The sequence below is a fragment of the Balaenoptera borealis genome (genome assembly GCF_965194805.1).
Source record: "Balaenoptera borealis genome assembly, chromosome: 14".
Taxonomy (NCBI): Eukaryota; Metazoa; Chordata; class Mammalia; order Artiodactyla; family Balaenopteridae; genus Balaenoptera; species Balaenoptera borealis.
The window spans coordinates 86,929,443-86,948,146 of record NC_138875.1 but is presented as its reverse complement, the minus strand read 5'-3'; the positions used below and the strand labels follow the sequence as shown (position 1 = coordinate 86,948,146).

Here is an 18,704-nt window from a genome sequence, read left to right as displayed (position 1 = left end):
GAACTGGTCTGTCACCACAGGGGTGTCCTGTGTACTGCCTTATACCTCTATACCATCTCTAACTCATGGCAACCACTAATCTGCTTTCTCTTTCCTATATCATCATAAATGGTACCACACTGCAGATAACCTTTTGAAGCACTGGTAAGGATGTAGAGGTGTAACTGGATGACTTAACACACTGCTGGTGGGAATGAAAAATGGAGCAGCCTCTCTGGAAAACAGTTTGGCAGTTTCCTTTAAAACTAAATATGCCCTTAACATACAACCCAACAATTCCCCTCTCGGGCATCTTCCCCAGAAAAATGAAAATCTACATTCAGACAAAAGCTTGTATGTCAAGCTTTTGTCATAGCATCTCTATCCAAAATAGCCCCACACTGGAAAAAGCACGTGTCTTTCCGTGGATGCATGATTAAGCAAACTGTGATACTCCCAACCAGGGGATACACTCAGCAAAATAAATAAATGAATTATGGAAACATGCAACAACTGGGGTGGATCTCGAGGGAATTATGCTGAATAGAAACATGTCCATTCTTAAAGGTTTCATACTGTATGGTACCATTTACCAGCTAGAGAAAACTTTCTGCTTTCAAAGGGCTCAACTGATGGGTCAGGCCCACCTGGATAATCTCCATATTTTAAGATTAACGGATTTAGAATTTTAATTACATCTGTAAAATCCTTTCACAGCAGTCCCAGATTTGTGCTTGATTGAATAAACAGGAGATGGGACTCTTGAAGGGATGTTATCTTTAGAATTCTGTCTATTGCAGGATGTATCCTTTCACTGAATTCTTGGAATAACTCTATTCAGTAACTCTATTGTCATCTCCAATTTATAGATGAAGAAACAGGAAAAGAGCGGTTAAGTGACTTGCCCAAGGTCACACAGCTATACGTGACAAAGCCAGGGTGAAACTCAGTGGCCTTATTCCAGAGCCCACAACTTAACCATTGTACTGTGCTCCATAGAGGACGGTCGACATTTACAAGCAGGAAACTGAGGTAAGGTAGGAAAGAAGAACAGGGAAGGAGGGAATAGAAAAAGAGCTATTCCCTTAAATGCCAGGCCTTGTGCTAGGTGCTTCTTATGTGTTGCATCGTTTTACTGAATCCTAGCAACTATTCTACGAGGTAGAGATGATTATTATCCCTATTATGATCGCCTCCTGTCAAAGTACCCAAGTCAGATCCATCCGAACTCCAATTCCACTATTACCCACTGTGGATGCAGCTTCCCTAGGGCCTGGGTCCCTGAGGACGTTTGCCTCAGATCTGAGCCCCAGGAACCTCAGACCCACAGTCCTCAATGAACTTCATCCCCCCCAGCCCCTTGGTTCCTCACCTTCGGTTGGAAGCCACTGGGATCCTCCACCCTTTGATCTGGCTCAGCTCCGTATCCGAGATCTCGACCTGCAGGGGGAGTCTGGGCGCCCAGACGGTGATCTCTAACTGGGAGGTGAAGTGCTGGTGGGTGAAGTTCACGATCGTGTCCACTTTGCTCTTCATCTCCTTCCCATTCGCAAAAATCGAATCGCAGCCATTGGAGACCTTGGGGGAGGGGATAGAATCTCCAGATGCATCAGCAGGAAAAAGCACATGCAAAACCTGACAATGAAAGTTCATGAGCTGCAGCAGCTCTGATTTATGAGACCCAAGACAGCCAGGAGAACGTGACTCGAACAAAAGGTAATTTGTAGGCACTAATTAGGGACAAACGCTGATAAACAGACCCCAGGAAAACCATTCTGTATTACGAACTACTGACAAGTAAAATCATAAACATAATGGAGTTCCATAACCTTTGTTGCCTTTTGTGTGTGTTTTTTTCCCTTTACCTCACCTCCTTTATGTACTCAAACCACCGCTAATCAAACGCCACTTGCAACACATTTCACTCTTGCACCGTATCTGGAGATGCTTAAAAGGTATCTATATGTTACTAAAACAACACTTCGGTCGAGCCTTAAAGGGGATTTTTTTTCCCCTGAAAAACCAAGAGAGCTTTGCACTAGATTAAAATCCTTGCAGGAAAATACTCATGGAATGCACTAGAAATGTGGATATAATTATTTTTGCCCCATTACACTATAATTTTGCAGGATGGAGGCGAGGATGCGGCATTTTGTTACGGACTTCTGACTCAGAATGTGGAGGCACCCTTTAGCGTGCAGGCATTCGCGGGTTGGCTGTTAGACAACGTAAGCCCCCATTTCACTTCACATCTTCCGGATAAGCAAGGAAAATGTTGATGGCTTTCTCTCCTGGACCATCAGGAGAATGAACGTCTTTTACGTATGTATCTGGGTGGGGAGGGGGAGGAGGGAGCAAAGGTCATGTTATGTGCAGAAGACACAAAACCAACACTCAGTTCAGCACAGAATCACAAAACTGCCAGGGGTCCACAATCTCATTTTACAGATGAAGAACCTGAGGCCAGCAATGCGACGTCACTGGCTGGAGGTCACACACTACTTTTAGGGGTACCGTGCGGTGCTGGGCCGCTGTCAGGACTCTCCAGCTCACCTGGAATGCCACCAGGCAGCGCGCTTTGCAAGCCGCAAATGAAGACTCACTTTTGACCTCCCCTTCCTCACCTGAATCAGTACCTGCAGCCCAGGCCTCCCTTCCAAGCCCCAGGTGCACACGTCCAACTGCCCCCTCCATGTGGCCAGGTGAACGGCTCAGAGCATGTCAGCAGTGCCGAGGCCGAAACTCAAAGAACAAACCTCCGTGTCGTTTGGGACAAATTATCATCACCTCCCTCCTCCCCCCAAAAAGGGGCGTGAATGTGAATTTGCTCCCACGAGAAGGAGAAGATGAGCCTGGTTCATTGTAGGGTGAAATCAAAGACCGAAGAGAAGATAACTAACGAGATGCTTAAAGCCCTTCCTGCATCAGCCTCGCAGACACAGGTCCCTGCCATTGCCGCCTCACAATGGCACCGACGTCTTTAGGAATCTTTAAGCGTAATTAACCAAGGCCACTAACGGGAAGATGGGCAGAAATCACAATGACACTGACCTGATAACCCTGGGCCACAAAGCAAAGAGCCGCACTGCTGGAGGGAACCTGTGCGTCAGGCTGAGCTCATCTGGGGAGCTGCCTTCCCATCCTGTCAGAACTTAGCCCTCCACAGTCCCTTGCCCTCCAGTCTCTACTACTCTGAGCAGCAAATCTGCCCTCAGATGGCAGTGGAAAGTGGCAGCTAGTGTGTTTCTCCCCCTGAAATTCCAGTGGGAGCTGAAAAAAGACAATTCAATCACTTTTCGAAGCTTAAAAGGATCTACTTCACCCGTCCCCTCTCTTTGTCTGCTTTACTTGTTAAAAGGGAGAAGAAAAACCATGAGACAAGCAAATCAGCTGTCTTTTAGGGCATGTTCGAGGGATGTCAATCTGCATTATTGTGCCCAGGATTGTAAAGAGAGCAATCAGAATGAGAGTTTCTATTAGAGAAGAAAATGGAATGGAGCGCCATGTTATTTTAAGTGCCTGCAATGCTGACCCAATGCTGAGCCCGACCGCCCTTCCTCAAGTACTTGGAAAGGGGTGGAGGACCCATTCTAGAGAAACGCCTGCCTTCCCCTCCAGAGCACTGCCCCGGGAGACATTCGATGAGACCCCTAGGGATCCCTGGACTCAGTGGCTACCTGCAGACCCAGCTCAAGAGAACAAGGTTCCTTATTGACAAGAACTCTACAGCGGATGCAGTAGGGGGCTCTGCCCTCAGCTTCTCCCGGCTCAGGTGGGCATCACCTCTTGCTAGAACTTTCCCCATCCTACCTTCTACAGTACAGACCTCAACTGTCCTGCATTTTCAGGATTATGATGATCTATATGAGATGTATGCGTGTGTGCATGTGTGTATTTCCTCTAGAAGGAATGGTTTGGTATTTGCTAATTCAGTGTTTGCAGTGACTTTCTAAGACGTAACTACTGCAAATAATGAGACTCAACTGCAGTAGGTATCTCTTACTGGTACAGGACCTCACTGCCTGCAATACTCTTCCTCGCCTCTCAAAGCCTTAATCCCCACAAATAACTCTGCGGGGCGGGCACGATGATACTCATTTCACCTGGACTGAATCCAGTGTAGAGAAAGGGAACATCCCTTCCCAGGGCTTTACCTGTGTGCGTAATGATGCCAGCCAGCCCCCCCAGGACTGCTGACGCCTGGCCCAGTGCTCTTTCCCCTGCCTGTTCAGGCCAGTCCCCCCCAGAGACTTCCCACGGCACATGGGACAAAGTCCAAACTCCTGATCACAGCTCACAAGACCTAAGGACCCGGTACTACCTCCTTCTCCAGGCTCCCTTTGCACTTCCCTCCCCGCCCCCGGCACAGAATCCCCACCAGTCCCCCATGGGTCTTCTCTCCCTTGGCTCTCCTGAGCTTATCGCCATCCGAAGGCCTTACCACGACCTCCCCGTGACTGAGACCTGCCTGTCGTTCAGGTCTGAGGCAGATATAACTGGCTGTCTATGGGCCGCTCAATCACACACCAGCACCGCTGCCCCATCACATACACACGCGCACACCTTCCTCTTCTCTGCCCAGCCATGCTCCTTGCCAGTGACTGGCTTAGGGAAAGGCATGTGACACAGTTCTGGCCAAGGAGGCGTCAGGAGTCGGCTGGGGATTCTGGGAAAGGCCTCCTGGCTCCGAGATGCCCAGAAAGTGGTGCCTCCTTCGCCCACTGAATGCTGCCACATGAGAGGTGACAACAGGGGCTGCAGTGGTGATCTCAAAGCCTTGGAGGGCTGGCCAAGGACCAGGCTGACACGGCGAGTGTGGAAGGAGAGAAAGACGGAAGGAAGCACATCCTCAGGGACCACCTGGATGGACCACCGGACCGGCCCACCTGGAACCACCTGACTTTTCAACTTCTTATCGTGTGTTTTTCTTTCTGTTGTTGTCAAAGCCATTTTGGTCCATGGTATTTTGTTACTTGCCACCAGAAGTGGCATAAATTATGTAAGAACTCAGCTCAAATGTCACTCCTCAGAAGGGATTGCTTGAGTCATTTCTAATGTAAAGTTGCACGCCCCTCACCTGGTCACTCTACTACTCTCCTCTATCTAAGTTACTGTGTGTGCTACTATGTAAACTATATTTACACTATTTCTGTGTTACTGACAGTATATTATACTATTCATATTGCTTAAGTCATATGGCTTACACTATGTTAGTTACACGGGATTGCTCTATCCGTGTTATATTTTATGATTTACTTTTCAATATTTATCACTCTCTGCATGCTCCTGCAGATGTTTCCTATCTCTGTTCTCCACCTGAAAGTGATCTGCTTGAGACCACGGACCTGTCTCCTCTTATCTCCTGTGTCTCCACTTCTAGCGCAGGGATGGCCCACATAAAGTGTTCAATACACAGGTGTTCAATGTGAATATGTCACTGGTTTCCTCTGGGTCCCATTCATTCTTGTGCCCCAGGATTAGCCTGTGTCTGGGTTAGAAGTGGGAGAAGGTGCCTTAGGCAGTGTTATCATGTTCTTGGATATCATGAGAGGAGACAGACTGGTAGAAGAAACCTAGTCCAAATCCTAAGGAAGTCTGAGGTCAATGAGCTGAGAAATTTGGATTCCCCGTGGCGAATTCAGCCTTCTGGCTAGGAATTGAGAGACCTGACCTGTGTCATGTCACACAGTGAGGGCGTGCGTGCTTTTGGAAGAGACAGGTAGACACTGCGAGGTAAAAATTAGAGTGAGGTTCCCACCACTCATCCAAAAGAAACCTTCAGGGCTCTCTGAGCCCCCAGAAGAAGCTGGAACAGAAAATGCTGTGAATCCTAATATAAGAAGGGCCGAGGACAGGAAAGTGGAGATTGAAAATGACGGTTCGTGCCAGGTTGATCTGTGAGCATGTGCCAGATGGCTTGTCAATGTCATTTTAGGAAGGCTGCCTTCAGAGGTTCATTGTTTTGCTGTCAAATTACACTTTCACAGTTACAGTACTTTAGAATCATAGAGGCCAACGGTGGTCTCCCGATGTAAATATGTTTCCTTTGGGGATCTTGTGAGACACAGCGTTCGCTTCATTTTCTATTTAGAAGAGAAGCAAGAATTGAGTCTGTGTATCAGTGCCCTCCCTCTGAGTCTGCCAGACGGCTGTGTCTGCACCGTAGCAGCTGCCCCTGCTGTACAAGGCTTCCCTCTTAACCCCTCCCCCGCCTTGAGAAATGTGTTAGAAAGAAAAAAGCTACATCATCATGGCAATGGAAGCAGTCTCTCTCCTTGGCAACTTGGTAAGAGCAGTTAAACAAGGGTAAATGGTGTTTGTTTAAGCTGAATAAAGTGAAGGGTGCCTTCTGCAATGTTCGTAATGAAAATAAAAATGAAACAATGCCTAGTTCAATAAATAGCAGTGCATACAAATTAAACACTATGAATCCTAGAATACATTTAAATAAAATTTAAGAAAAAGGAAAAATCATCATGATATAATATTTAGTGAAAAAATGATGGAGTTAAAATTATATGGACCCACTTATATAACTGAATCACTTGGCTGTACACCTGAAACTAACACAACATCGTAAATCAACTATACTTCAATAAAATTAAAATTTTTAAAAATTATATGGACGTGTTAATACTAATTTTATAAATATATGTTACGTGTGTTTGTGTATTCATGAAGAATAAAAAGATTTGAGTAATGGGGGGGAAAGCTATATAATCAAAGAGTATGCTTCTCACAAATTCACAATAAATGCTGAATTACATATTAAGATAGGCAAAAAGAAACTGTGTAAAGAAAAAACACCTTTGGGGCTTCCCTGGTGGCGCAGTGGTTGAGAATCCGCCTGCCAATGCAGGGGACACGGATTCGAGCCCTGGTCTGGGAAGATCCCACATGCCGCGGAGCAACTAAGCCCGTGAGCCACAACTACTGAGCCTGCGCGTCTGGAGCCTGTGCTCCGCAACATGAGAGGCCGCGACAGTGAGAAGCCCGCGCACCGCGATGAAGAGTGGCCCCCGCTCGCCGCAACTAGAGAGAGCCCTCGCACAGAAACGAAGACCCAACACAGCCAAAAATAAATAAATAAATAAAAATAAAGGAATTCCTTTAAAAATAAAATAAATAAAAAAAGAAAAAACACCTTTCAATTCAATTATCAAATCAAACATTTTGTATTTATTACCAAGTTTAGCAGGTACATTGTGTCTGAGGAGCAGTGGATACTCAAAAAATATTTATTTTACCTTGAGCTTTTATATCCCCAAGAAGTACAAAGAACAAAAATAATAGCTATCATGTATTGAGTGCTTACTATGCATCATGCATTGTTTTTAAAACTTTACATAGAATGATAGCCATTAAATCCTCCAAAAGTCCCATTTGTTAAGTGTTTTGTCCCTATATCATAGATAGGGAAACTGAGGCCCAGGAGAGACAGCTTGCGCAGAGATCACAGCTGGTGAGGGGCAGAGCAGGGATTCGCACTCAGGTCCTCTGAATCGGGGGGCAGGGGGTCCTCAAACTGTGTGTTACCCCCTCCGTACAGCCCACAGAAGGAAGAACTGATGGGGAAAGGCAAGACCTAAATACACACGTTGGGATTTTTTTTAATGAAACTCACCAAGGTATAATTTCTGTTCAATGCACCATATCCGTTTGGAGGGTACAAGTGGATGAGATTGACGGTGCATACGCTGTGAAACCACTGTCATGCTCGGACACAGAACACTCCCAGCCTCCCGAAACATCCCTTGTGCCCCTTTTCGGTCCATTGCTCCCTCTGCCCCTGGCCCCAGGCCACCACTGATGTGTCAGTAAGCATGAGGTATCAATTAATTAGAGATCAGCTTGAGAGTTAGTACTCAAGTCCAGGGAGAAGGAGCTGGAAGCAGCAGCTCGGTGCCTCAGCCTGAGGTCCAGTAACCTGGGTCCTTGTCCAAACTCTTCCCCTCATCATAACTGAATAAGTCACTCCCTACCTCCAGGCTCAGATTCTGCATCTGCGAACCCATGGGTACCCGAAGTTTCCAGCTTGGACTCCCTCCCATCCTATCATTGGAGGATGGAGAGAGCAAGCTTGGAGTCCCAGTGTATTTTGACATAGCTTTTCTCTGCCGCAGATCCCTCATCTGTAAAATAAGAATAAATCATTCATTCATTTCATAAATATTTATTTAATGTCAACTAAGACCCAGGAACTGTCCTAGGTGCTGGGGATAGAGTGATGAACAATATACTCCCTGCCCTGATGGAACTGACTGTGGAATGGAGGAGACAGACAAACTCAACACACACCTAGATATAAATGTAATATCAGGTAGCGAGATGGGCTTAAAAGGAAAATCAAGCAAGGTAAGAAAACAGTGATAACGGTTTTAGTTAGAATGGGCAGGAAGGCCTCCCTGGAGAGATCACATTTGAGTAGAGACCTGAATGAAGGGAGGAAGTGAGTCATGAGCACATGCAGAAGGTCAGGAAGTGCAAAGGCCCTGAGACAGGTATGTCCTTGCCATATTCAAGGACCAAAAAGGAGGGCAAGGGAGCACAAAAGTAGCCAGGGGGGCTGGATTGTACTCCACTGTGTAAGTATAATGAGAAGCTGTGGGGTTTGGGAGCAAGGAAGTAGCATGATTGGACGATGTAACAGGATACCTCTAGCAGGAATGGCAGAAGGGGAACCCATGCAACAGAGACGTGAAGGAGGTTCCCATCAGGGTGGTGTGATGGAGGGAATGAGATGTGGTCACGTTCAGGATGCCTTTGAAGGCAGCCCTGGCAGGAGCTGCTACTGGAGTAGCTGTTGGGTGTGAGGGAAGGAGAAGCCACAGATGACTGCTAGGTTTCTGGCCCGAGCAACCAGAAAAATGGCATTGCCATCCCTGTGATAAGGGAGGCCTGCAGGAAGGCAGATTTGGGGAAGAGAGAAAGAATCCGGAGTTCCATTTCAAAAATATTAAATGAGAAATGTTTATTAGACATCTGAATGAAGATGTTAGGTAAGAAGTTGGAAGCACAAGTACAGAGTCCATGGAGAAGGGCTCAAGCTGAAGAAATAAATTTGGATTATGCCAACATATGCAGTATTTAAAGCCAGGAGATTGAATAATATCCCACATTTCAGCCTTGAGCCTGCTAACACTTAGAGGTCATGAATATAAGCACCTGACAATATGGGGCCAATTTGTTAAAAAGGAAAAGCCAGGGGGACTTCTGGTGATCCAGTGGTTAAGACTCCGTGCTTCCACTGCAGGGAGCTCAGGTTCGATCCCTGCTCGGGTTTGATCCCTGCTCATGGAACTAAGATCCCACGTGCCGCGCGGCATGGCCAAAAAATTTTAAAAAACTAAAAAGAAAAAAAAAGGAAAGGCCATAGAGAGAATGGTATCTCAGAGGTAAGTGGTGAAGATTCTCCGAAGACAGGGTGGGATTGATATCAAACACTGAGAGGAAGTCGAGTCAGTTGTGGACTGAAAGCTAACCGTTGGAATTGGCCGTGAACCCTGGACACCTTGACAAAGGGACTTCAGCGGAGAAGAGGCAAACCTCTGATGGTGTGGGTTCATGACAGAATGGGAGGTGGGGGAGTGTGATATGGAAAGCTTTTGCAAGGACGTTTTCCAGAATGGGGAACAGAGAAATGAGACAAGGGATGATAATTCCTGCCCTAAGTGTTAAATAAGATGAACCACAAAAATCACTTAACAGACAGCAAGTGTTTTCTGAGCGCTGATCTTCGGTCCAGCTCTTCCATGCTAAGTCGACACAAGAGTTTCCAGCATGCATTGTACAACCCAACGGCCCCGTACTAATGCCAAACTCACCAAATATCCACTCTGAGTTCGGAGACTGAGGTGAGAGAAGAAATGAGTTGTCTGTCACCTGGAGCTTCAGGCACAAAACAATCAAATAACATCACCATTTCCTGAGTGATCACTAAATATAAGTCACTGATATAATACTGTCTTCCAACACCCCTGACCAAATACCTGTTGTGTAACAAGAAGGTAAAGTACAGAAGAGAACAAGTCGTGTCTAGAGAGATTTTTCAGTCTAGTTACAAAAACTGGAAACAGGAAAAAATCAACATATACAGACATGCAAATTAATAGATTGCACACTGGCAGCAAAATAGAGGGAAGTCTTTCTCAGAAGTAAGAAGGAGACATCAAGGAACATTTTTGGGACCCAAAGGTGAAGATAAGTGAGGAATTCTCTTACATATGTATGACCTTTCTCTTCACCCCGATGGCAGGGGGAAAGATGGGAAGGAGGAAGGGAGGAAGCAGGGGTACACTTTTAAAGACGAAACCTGACACATGCAGCATTTTACAATTTATAAAACATCATCCCACTTGACAGTCTCTCTTTTTTTTTTTGGCCGTACCACATGGCTTGTGGGATTTTAGTTCCCTGACCAGGGATCGAACCCGGGCCCTCAGCAGTGAGAGCACAGAGTCCTAACCACTGGACCGCCAGGGAATTTCCCCCTCCACCTGATATTCTCGATTGCCTCATGTGGTAGATTTCAGTGCCATACCCAACACTGCACCCTCACCCTTTGCCTTGTGAATTTGTGGTTCCCCCCACCAGAGGTAAAATATGCTTTATCTCAACAATGTTGGGTTTGGGCAAATGACTCCTTTTGCCCAGCAGAATTTTACCAAAAAATTCTCCATAAAATACTTAAAACACAGAACAGGGAACTCTGCTCAATATTATGTAACAACTTAAATGGGAAAAGAATTTGAAAAAGAATAGATACATGTATATGTATAACTGACTCACTTTGCTGTACACCTGAACCTAACACAACATTGTTAATCAACTCTACTCCAATATAAAATAAAAAGTTAAAAAAAAAACCCAAAAACACGGTTAAAGGATTGGGTTTGCCCTCTTGGTGTCTGCAACCTTGATGAGGTGAACCCCAGCTGACCTGAAGACCTGTGAGCAATAACAAAAAGCTCGTGGTGGCATGTGACTAAGATACTGGGGCTGTTTGTTATGCAGCTGTAACTAACTGATACAGTCTATGACAATGTGTCTCAAATAGTGTTTGAAGCACAACCCACATTAGAAAATACATCTTACATTAGGACCAATACACAAAAAGTATACATAAAGGCAAAAGCCAAAGTTTCATGAAAAAATACTTAACCTCATTACATGCAAGTCACTCTGAACTTTCTATTCTGTTCCATCCCATCCCATTCTATTCCACTCCACTCCACTCTGTGCCATTCCATTCCAGTCCATTCTATTCCTTCACTTTTTACAAAATGCTGGTGAGATCCCATAAAAACTGGCCCTTAATTTGAAAACAATCCTGCACTGGAGCATTGTGGGAAAGTTATCCTTTACCCATTTTACAGATGAGGAGACTAACACTCAGTTAGGTCACCTAGCCAGTAATGGAAGGCCAGTGTCCCAAGCGGTGTATTCTGACCCAACACTGTCCTTTTCTATTGGTCAAATAGCTGCTGCAGTAACCGCTGACCCCCTCTCTATATTCAGTTCATTCTTAGTTTTCACTTAAAGTATTCTTAAAATGAGGGGCCTGGCTTATCCTCTGCTTGATAAAAATCAGAGACAAAATCAAGTCAGCCAAGTTCCAGTTTCAGTTCAGAGAGGTAGATGGCTGAAAAGAGCACTTCTCTTGCCCTTACCAAACTGCAAATTAAAAGCTTTTCTTAAACCCATCAGAGAACTGCTGATGCAGGGCTACAAACTAACCTGGAATCTGGAGACAGACACATGCCTATAGGGAGGAAGAGAAATCGAGCATTTGCTTCCCCAGGGTGGACCCTGCTGGATGCCATATAAGCTAGAAAAAAAAAGAATCCAAGGGAAAAACTGCACTGACTTGCTAAAGGCCCCGTAGGGGCTGGTGTGAGTGTGAAGCTTTAGAGCCTGTAAACAACGGAGCTTGTACCCCCCGGGCTTGCTCTATGAATCCCATCGGGCCCTCAAGGGAAGAGCTAGCGGCATCCCGGGACATCTGGCTCAGAAGGGGGACAGCAGCCACTGCGGAAACTCCACAGTTCCATATCCTCTGTCTCCCCTATGGGGCAAAAGTCTCAGTCTTTAGGCAGAAGTATAATAAAAACTGCCATTTAGGGCACTAGGGGGATTCCGTTGTATCTAAAGTAACCAGTTTGAGTTAAATTTAAGCTGCTTTATTAAAAAGAGGCCTGCCTGACTCTAGCAAACAGCTATGTGCTCCTGGTGACTAAGTTCCCTCATTAAAGTTTATACAATAAGATTTATACAATAAGAAGCTCTAGGACATAACAGCACTCCTGTCCCCAGTGGGTCCCCAGACTATGCTTTCGCTGGTCAGAGGCATTCCCCTCTCTGAGTCATAACTGTCTACCCCTTCCCTTCGATAAGTAAACATACCACCTCCATCATCTTTTTTTCCCCCCTAGAACATTACTGAAGTGTGCTGAATAATACCGTGTGATTCTGAGCAGGTAATTTAACCTGAGTTTCTGCTCCTTCATCTGTAATGTCAATTGGCCTTCAGCTGGCACAAATATAGCATTTGCCTATAACATACCTCTTTCTTTTCTCAAGGTCCCATGCAAATGGCAGTTGGGTTCTAAAGTTAACTGAAGCAAAATTGCACCCAACCAGTATTATACAAGAAAATCCCTATTTTCATTCACCAGGCACAGCATTTATGATTTTTTTTAAAACAATCAAGCTTTATTCTTTCTAACGTCAGTTTTATTTATTTATTTATTTATATTTTTGGCTGTGTTGGGTCTTCGTTTCTGTGCAAGGGCTTTCTCTAGTTGCGGCAAGTGGGGGCCACTCTTCATCGCGGTGCGCGGGCCTCTCACTATCACGGCCTCTCTTTTTGCGGAGCACAGGCTCCAGACGCGCAGGCTCAGTAGTTGTGGCTCACGGACCTAGTTGCTCCGCGGCATGTGGGATCTTCCCAGACCAGGGCTCGAACCCGTGTCCCCTGCATTGGCAGGCAGACTCTCAACCACTGCGCCACCAGGGAAGCCCGCATTTATGATTTTTAATACAAAGAATATGTAGCAACATGTATGCGTAAGATATATATATATATGTATATATATATAAAACATATATATATATATAAAACTATAGGTAGCATGCAATTGTACAGATGGGTGGTATATGCAAATTATTCAATTATCTCTGCTCAGAACACTCGAGCAATTTATAGTGTGTTGGCTCTCCCTGTGTGCTTTATCACCTACACCTTCTGTAAAAGTATCTTCCAGTTCTTCTAACATTTCATTAGTCAAGGGTTTCTCGGAGGCCTTAGTTCAGTCTTTAATGTCTTCCTGAAGGCAAGAGGTCATTGACACCATCACCACTCGCTTGCTTGGCCACTAGAAGAAGGCATCACACACCTCTGGAAGATGGGGAGACTCTTCCCGTTGTGCTCAAGTGCCCCCCACCACTTGTGCCAATATACACTGACGAATACTTTACCAGGCAGAGGAACAGAGATAACGAGATTAAAAGATGCACAGTTTCTACCCATATATGTGTATATGTATGCATGTAAATGTAAGGACACCAGGTTATTTTGGGCCAAATGCATACAGTTGAATTCTCAAGAGTTAAACTATTCATGTGATACAGCTCCAAGTCCTTTGGGTCCCTCGTACAATCATGGACACAAATCCAAACATTAGAACTGAAATCAAGTAGCAGTGATTGGGTCTACTGACAATGGTGCATGTTGCTTACACAGTCTGTAGACTACCATAAAAAATGAAAATGCAAAGTCAAATAATTCTCGTGAAGATTTCTAGGAGATAAGTCCATGGATCTTGGCTCGAGGGACCTTCTATCCACCTTTGTACCTTCGTAGACTATGACTTAGTATAGTAATGCTTACTTCTCTGCCCCTCCTAGATGATAAGGCAAGCCTTTAAGGACAAGCATGTTGCCTTATTTAATTTTCTGCAGCTCAGGCTCATGGCACAAGGCCTGGTACCTTGTAGACATACGGGAACTACGCAGAATCAATGAGAGAGGAAGTGCTCTGCTCAGGACTGTACAACCAGGAATGGGAAGGTGTCGTGAGCCCCTCCCTCCTCACCCATCCATCATGCCCATCACCACACTGAAAGCTCCCACTCTAAGGGACTCCTTAATTCACTCTCAAGTTCTGATCATGAGGCTTTGCTCTCAGCCTCCTTTATTCTTATCAATTCTTCATGCAGATCAGTCTCACTTCCCTAGTTGAACCATGGCTGGGATGTTATTTCTTCCTCTCTCCGAAGCAGTGTGCCCAGCACCCAGCCCGGAACTGACTGATCGTCCAGGCCTCCCAGCAAAGGCAGATCTCGGGGCCAGCGTGGGCAGAATGGAGACCCCTTCCCAGCTCATCCAAAACACATGCCTTCCTTAGAGAATCTTAAAGTCCTGGTGCCAAAAAGACCTCAGAGAATGCAACTCTTGTGCAGCCCAGGGAGGACAAGGATCCATCTCAAAGGCACGGAGAGGTCACAGCGAGTCTGAGGTTAAAACTCAGTGATGATACACGCTGGGTTCCCGGCAGGGCTTTGAGGACATAAAGCAAACCCAAGTGTCTCTGCCCTCGAGGAGGTCTGAGCGCAAGAGACAGACTCCCGTGCAAAATACTGTCAAAAACAGTGACTGATAGAACAGGAAGGTTTGTACCGTGTTTACAAGATGGTCGGGCCTCACTGGCCCCCTCCGGTCCCCAAACTTCAACTCACCTTCATCCGAGATGCTCAGGACAGCCCTCCACGACAGACCCGCGGACACCCGCTCCCACCCAACCTCATCTCCCGGCTCGCCGGCCCAGCATCACCAGTCAATTCCTGCATTCTGCCTGTTGGGTCACCTCCATGATAAATCCCCGTCCAAATCACATTCAACAAGGTGTGATTCTACCTTGACAGACAAGTGCTTCCGGAATCGTGCCCCTTATCAAAACCACGCCAGCAAATGAGGCCCAAGATTACGGTTTGTTGTAAAGTTTAGCATACGCTTATCTGGGAAATGTTTTCATTTTAGCTTTTCATCCCTCAACGCTGGGAGATTTTTCAAAGTACCACCAACGCTTGTGAGTTTAGGAAAAGATCCAAGCACTTCCTAGTCATCAAACGGTGGCCCGGGAGGGATTAAGAGCTTTTTATCTGGTGAGAGCCCAGCATATCGCGCCGCCCAGCCTCCTGCACCGGCTCTGACTGCAGACACTGAACCTGGCGGAGAGAAGCGCTGGGAACGAGGCTCCCATCGGCACAGGTGCTGGAGTCACAAGCTTAGGTGTTCGGGGGTTTGCGCATCAATTAGTCACACTAAAAAAAGGCATTGTGGCAGGATAAGCATATTCTCAGGGGAACGAGGGATCTGCAGGGTTTGTGTTTTCCAAACTTATCTTGAAAGTACTTCTGAAAATTTCCCTAAGAAAAGAAACTTTTCTATCAAAGAATGCTGTGAACTGAGACCTCAAGGTATAAAAGGCGGCAGCTGAGAGTTTTTTATCTCTGAGGCTCCAGGGGAAGGGAAAAAGAAAAATGCCAACGATGACCTCACTAATTTCTCCAAAATCAGAATGTAGAAAAGAGGGGGGTTGAAAGGCCGAAGCTAAGATCTGGCAGAGACGAGACTGGCTCAGCCCTGCCAAGAGAAGCCTGGGTGTCCAGACTCACAGTCTCGGAGAAGATTTCCAGAGAGACCAGCAAATCATAGCCCAGCCAGGCTGAGGCAGTCACAGAGGAAGGGGTGGAGCTCAGCAATGCCTCAGCAGCACAGAAGTCCCCGGAATTCACCCCCTGGATCAACTTGGAGTCCTTGCCAGTGTGACATGGGCTAATTAAAATCCTGGATACAAAAATTCCAGTCTGAACAGCTTGAGAAGTAGCCCCCATGGTGAAATTACAGCTGTTCTTACACGAAGTGACTCTGCCTAGTGAAAACCTCTACCTATGTTAGCAATGAATTAAAATAATTGCATCTAATACATCGGTCTAATACCTCTCACTTAATACAACTAACTTATCTAATAGATTTGTAATAGATTTCAGTTTACCTGTATAATTCACCCAGATTTTTTTCAGCACAATTGGCCTGGGATGGTAGAGCGGCCTGGGATGCTGATGGGGGTTGACTCAACAATCAAATCCCTCCCGGCCCAGGGAGGTGACATAAACGAGGAAGGTGGGTCTGCTGTGAAGGTCAGGGAACTTGGGGACGGTGAAAACCTTGAGGGAGCAGCCCAAACCCTGCCCAAAGGGGACAGCGGCTACTACCTTGAGCCCACCGCTGCCACACGGGCTGTGTTCAGAGACCTTCGGACTTTGCGAGGGAAACGGGAATTCCAGCGCGCTGGTGAAATCTACTAACGTTTGAACGTTGGCAATCTAAGTATCTACATTTTTAAAGTACTTTGCTCTGTCTGGGGGCGCACGTCTTGGGGTCTGGAGTTGCCTCAAGGCCTATCATTTTATGACCTTTGGCCTAAGGACATCCTGATCCGGATGGTAGGACGCAGAGCAATGGCACAGAAGTGTTGTTTTGGTTTTTTTCTCCCTCCAGTATATCAAACTTCGAGGTCCATACCACGGCCTCATCAGCATCACGTTCTTCAGTGCTTAATAAAACTTTTGCTAGTTCCCCACAGACTCTACCAGCAATAGGAAATAGGTTCATCCCACTTGCCAATGCAAATCACTTCTGAGCTGCTGCTCAAGGGACCTCTGCTGGAGAAGGAATCCGGGCTGTCGAAGGAAGGAGTGCTGGGATTGATTAGTGATGTCTGGATGGGCACATGCCAGGAAGTGGGGTCCTATCACAAGTTTTGTTTTTTCTATATTATTTATATCCTATTTACGAAACCAAAATGCTTTGGCCCAATATCCTTGACCAAAGTCCCTTCTGTCCCAACCCAGGCCACGGTGCAAGCGCTGGTATCAGAACTGGAAAATCCTTCAAGATTCTCAGTATCAGGGCTTCCCTGGTGGCGCAGTGGTTGAGAGTCCGCCTGCCAATGCAGGGGACACGGGTTCGAGCCCTGGTCTGGGAGGATCCCGCGTGCCGCGGAGCAACTGGGCCCGTGAGCCACAACTGCTGAGCCTGCGCGTCTGGAGCCTGTGCTCCGCAACAAGAGAGGCCGCGATAGTGAGGGGCCTGCGCACCGCGATGACGGGTGGCCCCCGCTTGCCGCAGCTGGAGAAAGCCCTCGCACAGAAACGAAGACCCAACACAACCAAAAATAAATGGATTAATTAATTAATTTAAAAAAAATATTGGGCCTGTCAAATTTAAAAAAAAAAAAAAAGATTCGCAGTATCAGTCTTTCACTCAAAGAGGCTGTCAAGAAAGGCACATGGAAATCCACCGTCCCCACGAGTGGGCTTCAGACACACAAGACAGTCTCAGCATACGGCCACCGACTGCTCTCCCTACAAACGCTGCTCATAGGAAAAGAAGTCAGAGTGTAACCCAAATATTTATTAAGTGTCAGACACAAAGGATGTCAGGAAGTCGTGGATAAATTCATCGCTCTGAAAGTATCCCTGGGGAGTGACACGATTGAAACCCTTGATGACGGGAAACTGCTCTGTTGTCCAGAGCATTAAAAGATGACTATATTAGGGCAATCGCCTCGGGCTGAGGCCTTTCATTTTTAAAAAAGAGCCTGTTAAACTGAGCTTCAGAAGTGGTCAAAACGATCTGAAACATTTGGAGAGGGGCCCTTTAAGAAGGGTAAGCCGACGCTGCAGGGGGGAATAGGAGTCGAAAGCAGTGCTTTGAAATCTGAGACTGTCTCTTTGCATTTCAAGTTAAACCCTGAAATGTCTCCAGGCGATAATCCAAGAGCAGTTTAGAAGGAATACACTGAGTATATACATTGAATATAAATGATCATTGCCTGCTGGAAGCCCGTCCCTCTGCAAAATGAATTAGAAGAGATATGGGCCCATTTGTTTAACAGGTGGCTATGTAACCCGGTCCATCCAGTACCAGAAAAATCTTATCCCATTGTTTTTGACTGAGACAGAATCTGTATTTCCACCCGCTGCTAAAGGCAGCATTACTTTCTCAAAGTCCATCTCAGCGTAGCGATATGTATCAATAAAGCATGAATGAATTGCTCATGCAAGACTCCTGCATAATCGGGGGAAAATGTGTGAGATTCTCCGAAGGCTTCTCTCATCAATGCTCACTGAGTCTCCGCTATACGAGTGACTCTTGGCTGAATACGTCAGTTCTAGCTCTTTGTGGGATTTCTTCTTATGTTCACCAGTTCCTAACATCACTGAATGTCCCTCTAGACATCTGAAATGTTTCAGAGAAAAGAGGGCTACATTTTGATCTTTGGAAGGTCATCTTAATCTTAGGATATGCATAAAATAAGTCAGTGTACGGATAATCCCAAAGTAGGGGGGAAAGAAGCCTGCCCCTGAAATAAGCACCCTAAGTTCACAGGGCTAAGTTCCCTGTGAAACTGGGGTGCTCTCTGTAAAGCAGGGGCCGAGAGCCAAGCTTCCTGGGGTCAAACCCCAGCCCTGGTACTTAGTAACTGGGTGACCTGTATTTTGGCAACAATAATTAAATGCCCTGTGCATCACTTTTCTTAGACAGTTAACTTCTAAAGTTTATTTAAACGGGGGGCAGGGGCAATAGAGGGGTTGGGGAGTGTGAGGTACAAACTACTGAGTATAAGATAAGTTCAAGGCTGTATCTGTATGTACAACATG

The 18,704-nt window shown here is 46.1% G+C and overlaps 1 protein-coding gene across 2 annotated transcripts in view; it reads right to left on the bottom strand.

Moving 5' to 3' along the window:
- Positions 1-18,704, bottom strand: part of TMEM132B (transmembrane protein 132B) — a 420,187-nt gene that overhangs the window by 28,247 nt on the left and 373,236 nt on the right. For both annotated transcript variants that reach the window (XM_082353216.1, XM_082353215.1), the window contains one exon: positions 1,352-1,557. In XM_082353216.1, the coding sequence (XP_082209342.1) occupies positions 1,352-1,557 (206 nt within the window). The remainder of the gene's footprint in view (positions 1-1,351; positions 1,558-18,704) is intronic.